Source organism: Ochotona curzoniae, unplaced genomic scaffold, assembly GCF_017591425.1.
Source record: "Ochotona curzoniae isolate NIBS_2020 unplaced genomic scaffold, NIBS_Ocur_1.0 contig_517, whole genome shotgun sequence".
Lineage (NCBI taxonomy): Eukaryota > Metazoa > Chordata > Mammalia > Lagomorpha > Ochotonidae > Ochotona > Ochotona curzoniae.
Window position 1 is genome coordinate 2,089,497 of NW_024466454.1, and position 5,858 is coordinate 2,095,354.

Below are 5,858 nucleotides of genomic sequence, written 5' to 3' on the forward strand. Positions count from 1 at the left end.
GGTGGAGTCTGGCAGGTGTTGCTTAACTAAGCACGGTGGAAGAGGTGCAATCGAGAGTGACGGTGACGTCAAACTACCCTCAAGTTACCCGCTCACTTTAATGGCGTTTCTACTTGGTCCCCATCTCCCCCACTGCCGCCTCTTCCATTAATGACCTCAATGCAAATACAAGTGGGGCCACCCTGTAGGGTGCTTCAGGTTCTGGAAGCAAGGGGGTGACGCAAGTCGCCCATTGGTTGCCCAGACGCACCCGAACCCCTCCCGACTCACAGCGGCTGGAATAAAAGCAGCCGGCTGACGCTGCAGGCTTCGGAGCCACAGCCCAGCCCAAGTGCTGCAGCCGCTGATTCCGCAGAGTCTCAGCTTCCAGGCACTGCCAACAGGTGAGCCCGGGGTGCTGCTCAGGTGTGCTGTGCAATTTCTCTCTCTGAGGGCTCCTGTGTCCTCCTCCCTCCACCCCCGCCTTCTCTCTCTCTCTCTCTCCAGTAACACTGCCTCCTACTTTTATCTCCCTGGTAGCTTGAGTCGGCTGACTACACTTTACAAAATCTTTTTCTTTTACAAAATCCTGTCCCAGGTCAGGTCGCAGCTCCTGCCGGCTGCACTCACATTCCTCTACCTGCACCACGTGGGCAGCACATCGCAAACAAGTAGCTTTCTGCTAACAGTGCTTTGGGATGACACCGGGTACCTCGATGTCTTTGGGAAATTGGTTCAGAACCCGGGCCAGCAAGGATGGGTGGTAAATGCTGGCAGCGTCTGAGTAGCAAGTAGCCCTCAACTGCAAGCTCCAGTCTCAGGATCTGGATGGGCAAAACGTTGGCGTTCCAACTTAAGAATGTTAAGCTTAGTTTCTGCTTTAGGATGGAGCAGCAGAATTTTAAAAGTAGCTATCCAGCTACTGATAAGAGAAATGTAATCTCAAATTCAGGACACTAGAAAGTTAGCAGCAGGGCAAAAAGTAATCTAGGAATTCAAGTCTAGGCTCAGAAGAATTTCAGTTGGTGCAGGAAGTGATGTTATTCTTCCCTGTGTTATCTTTTCCCCATAGACAGGCATCATGGGCTTCCTCAAGTTCTCCTCTTTTCTGGCTCTTATCATCTTGGTCCTGTACCAAGTGGGCACTCTCCATGCCATGCCATTCAGGTAAGACAACCTGAACCCAGGTACACATTCCCTTTGGGCTGCCTTGTAATGGGACAATTCCTTGTCTCTTAAATTTGATATTCTGATTCTTCAAAAACTGAGTCTTGGGACCGGGGTTACTGGGAGGGATATGTATATGTTTATTATAAAAATTTTTTATCTAAAGATGCACGTGCACAAATTAGAGTAATAACATCTACAATGTTCCTCACTGGAAATCTCATGTAGCCATCGGCTCTAAGAAAATTCTTTCACTTTCACCAAACTTCTGCTATCTACAGATGAGCTATTTGTTCATTTTAGACCTGATCTGGGAGAGGGATTGCATCCTAATCTGCTAAATAGTATGTCAATAAGTTTGCTCTTAAATCTGATGATGTGACCTATTGATCTGTTTCTCATCCCTGTACAAATCACATTAAACTGAAACCTTTTTCAGATCCAGCATGAATTATAAGCTTTATCACTCAGTGTTTAATAGCAGCTGAATTTAACACTCAGCTTGCAAAATTTCTGAAAATGTGGCCATCAGCTTTCACAGGTTTTTCACAAGCCTGTGCAGACTGGTTCCTGCACACTTCTTCAGGTAGATGAGACCACTGCCTGGCCCCCATCAGGATACTGTCCTCAGGCCCTGTCTACTGGGAGTTGGTAGTCACATTCTCAAAGGAACAAACAACAGGATGATGCTCAAAGCTGGCATTGGGTCGGCTTCCTTTCCACAGATCTGTCTTGGAGGGTAGCCCAGACCTCACCACACTCAGTGAGGAAGAAGCTCGCCTCCTGCTGGCTGCTCTGGTGCAAGACTACGTGCAGATGAAGGCCGGTGAGCTGGAACAGGAGCAGGAGACAGAAGGTCCCAGGTAAGGCTCCCCATGCTGCCCAGGACACAGACTCCCTCCTCATCTGGCATACCCAAGAAGGTACATCCCAGCAGGTAGGAGATCATACACTGTCCAGAAGCCCAACAGGCTGTTGTTTTCCACTAGGATATGGGGTCCGAGCCGTTCCTAGGTTCTCCTCAACACAGGAGTCAGCTGAAGAGACTCTGGTCAGATACTCTCTTACAAACCTTCATTTCTGAACACAGTTAGGAAAGGTATGGTGTCACTCACTGTAGAAACTAGCTTTACAGTAGTAGGGAAACTTTTCAGGTTTGAATAAGAAAGACTGGTAAGGGATAAGTCAGGGGATGGGCATGATAAAGATCAGGAGATTTTAGAAATTGAGCTCCACTTTATTCATCTGCATATGATATATGATGTCCTTCCACACATGCAAGGTGCCTCCATTCACACTTACAAGGTTAGGGTAAAGGGGTAGTGTCATATAGGGCATGCATGGGGTAGGGTCATGTAGGGCAGAGACTGAGGTAAGTCTGAAGCCTCTAGGTGTGGAGCATCTATGGAGGTATGCATGACATTAAGGAGCCTAGAAGAGCACCCTTCCCTGGTATCCCCTCCCTGTGCCTCCTGGCCATGCAGCCAGGGCAGGGGCTGGCCCTGGCCTGGCCCCAGCACAACCTAGGCAGAGGCATGTTTGGCACCTGCATCTATTCTGAGAACCCCTCTGCAGAGCATGAAGGATTGACTAGCATGGAGAATGCCAGAAAAGCTCCCTTTCCCTTCCCCATCTTGGCCCCCCACACCCCTAAGCTTTCCTAATGGAGAATAAGTGAGCTACCCTCCTGCCTGTCCCTCTGGTCCCCAGCTCAAGTGCCTCTGCTGTGTGACTGTCCATGGGGGCAAACCCTGGTGCATGGTACTCTCAGGCATGTCTTTTCTCTACAGCCTGGCCAGTCCCAGATCTAAACGGTGTGGTAATCTGAGTACCTGCATGCTGGGTACATATACGCAGGATCTCAACAAGTTTCACACGTTCCCCCAAACTGCGATTGGGGTTGGAGCACCTGGCAAGAAAAGAGATATGGCCAACAACTTGGATATGGACCACCGCCCTCAATTTGGCATGCCTCAAAGCACCAACTAACCCCCCCTCTCCTTCCCAATTTCCCTTCTTGCTTCCTTTCTATAACTTGGTACATATGGTTCCCCTCTGCTTGCTCTTTGGCTTTCCTTGTGGCAAAGGACATCTGGACCTCAGTTGGTCTACAAGAAAGGAGGACTCACCTACTAGAAGAGAAGTACTCACGGAGAGGTCAAAAGGCAAGGGCAGCCTCTGAGGCTCCCAAAGATTTCACAGCATATCTTCTCATTCCTGATTCCAAATATGATGGTCATTTGGGAAATAAAACTATTTTTCTAAAAGGGCTTGAGCTGTGGTGATCATTGCTCTGGCCCACATCCCAGGCTTCACAGGGTATAGGACCTGTGTTTGGAAGTAGTATTAGTCCTGGGGCAGCTGGACACAAGGTATGGTGACTGGTCCATTCAACTGAGCTCAAGCAGCAAGAGCAGGGATGCTAAGAAGCAGGTAGGCACCTGGGAGACTGGATGCTGCCAACTCCATAACTGTTTCAGGTAAGCTTGGGAAATTCTTACTTTCCTCAGTAGGTGTGTCTGGAGCCATAACTACAGTTTGGAATCTACAGTCATTGTAAATAAGGTTGGGTGTGGTGCCACAGTTCACTCAAGTCTCACAAGCCTTTGCTGATTTTTACTCTACACAGGGAAGGTTGCCTGTAACAATGCTGTATTCCATGGCCAATCACCCAGGGTAATCTTTGGGTTTTCTGTACCCCTGGGAATGTTTATGGGGAGTAATAGGACCGATTTTCCTTAATGACCTTGTGATTTCTGCTCTGATAGTTGTGTTTTGGAGAAACACTTAAAGTTAATTGGTGCCTCTCAGAGCAGCAACTTTACCATGATGGTCCTGTGGGGCAGTTTTCCCTTCTCACCCTCCAGCCTCCCACTGACAGCTCTTTTCTTCTTACTCCATCCTGCAAATCAGCATCTCTGCCCAGAAGAGAAGCTGCAAGACTGCCACCTGTGTTACCCATCGGCTGGCAGACTTGCTGAGCAGGTCAGGGGGTGTGACGAAGAGTGACTTCGTGTCCACCAATGTGGGTTCTGATGCCTTTGGTCGGCGCCGCAGAGACCTCCAGGCCTGAGCAACTAGACCCCAGGAAGAAGGTGACTGCCCTTGTTCTGTCTGATGGCAAGATGGATGTTCAGAAATCACAAAAGTGTGATCTGCCCTCTGTGCCCCACTGGCCCAGATGATTGAAAAAAAAACCTGCAGAGGAAAGACCACACCTGTGCCTGGAGAAAGGGTACTTGGTCCCAATAGCCCAAACCCTAAAATTTGAGTTTCTCTGGCTTTCCAACTTTTCTTGTGACACCAAGACCACCAGGCCAGGAAATATAGATCTTGTTCATTAAAATACTATTTCTTGCATTATTCTGGTACTTAAGTTTGAAAGGTAATGACACTATCCTTTGGAGTATATACCATAATGTCATGCACCACTAAATTAAGAGCATGGATTAGAGTTCAAGGGCCATGTTTGTCCTTTATTAGCTATATGACCATGAGCCAACCTCTTAACGCTCTCTGAGCCTCCACTTGCAGATCGAGGGTTGCTGTAGTACCTCTTTAAATTAATATTAAGACTAAACAAGATAAAGAATGTAAACAGCCTAACACCTAATGCAACTAAACTTTGGTTGTTTTTTTTTTCCTCCTAGGTTAACAGTGAAGCTGAACTCTACTTCTTTTATATATAACAAAAGCAATTTGTAGGAAAGGCTCCATGAAAGACATTTGTATTTGTTTGCATCCTTCTTGATATTGAAAATTACCATCTTTGTTTGAAAACAATTAAAGCTAAATGCAGAGCAACCACTTTGTAATTCTGCATCTTTTCTTTATTTGATTCTACACCTGATAAATATGACAGCATGTCTCACTAGTTTACATAATAGCGAATCTGGATCTCATAATCTCTCCTGTTGCTACTGGCAGCTGTACTAAACCTCGAAAATCATGCCTCCTGGGTATCTGTGGACATAATAATGCTATACTTTGAAGGAACTGTCTGTTTAAAGAAATGTCAGTTTTGTCATTTGTGAACTTCATCAAATTAAAGATGTATTTTCGATACCCATAAATGAAATCATTGTTGCTGTTAATAATGTCTTCCTCATTGGGGGTCTGTGATGACTTGAATCAGGCTGACTCATGTTAGGCAAAGGCAACCTTTCCTGGGATGGATTCTCATTATCTTACAATTTTACTTTCTATTTAGTCTCCCTCTTTTGAATTAAAGCTTTGTGCATGTCATAGAAGACAATTGATACTTGCTTTCAGAGAGTGCCCTGGCCCCCAGTCTCAAGTTACCCACAAACTTCTCCTCCAGGTGGATTTGCCCTTACTCATCCTTATAAAAGGCCCTTTGTGCCTTTCCCCTTAGTTGGCAAAATCCTTTTGAAAACAGTGGCTTAGGGTTTGAAACAGGGTTCACTGATGTCTTACAGTTCAAATTTTTATTTTGGTAACATGCACAGAAGTGGTGGACAATATTCTGCAATACATTCAACAGAGACATTCGTGTGTATAATAAGTTCTTACTGAGTGGGTGCTATTTGCTAGGCACTATTTGGGCGCCAGAATAAAACCAATGAACAGAACAGTCAGGAATTCTTGTTCTCAGGGACTGGCTAAATGGGGGAGACAAGTGATACATACAGTGGAATCATAGGCCTTCCTTCAGTGTTTGAAGAAATCTGGGATGTTGTAGAGTTGGATCA

At 46.2% G+C, this 5,858-nt stretch overlaps 1 protein-coding gene across 1 annotated transcript; it reads left to right on the plus strand.

The window, feature by feature from the left end:
* The first annotated feature begins 259 nt into the window (after positions 1–259).
* On the plus strand, positions 260–3,413 carry CALCA (calcitonin related polypeptide alpha). Its single transcript, XM_040988942.1, has 4 exons — positions 260–383; positions 1,052–1,146; positions 1,872–2,009; positions 2,937–3,413. Exons 2-4 carry the CDS (start codon positions 1,061–1,063, stop codon positions 3,133–3,135), a joined length of 423 nt encoding a protein of 140 aa, XP_040844876.1. The 5' UTR covers positions 260–383; positions 1,052–1,060; the 3' UTR covers positions 3,136–3,413.
* Positions 3,414–5,858: the final 2,445 nt, after the last annotated feature.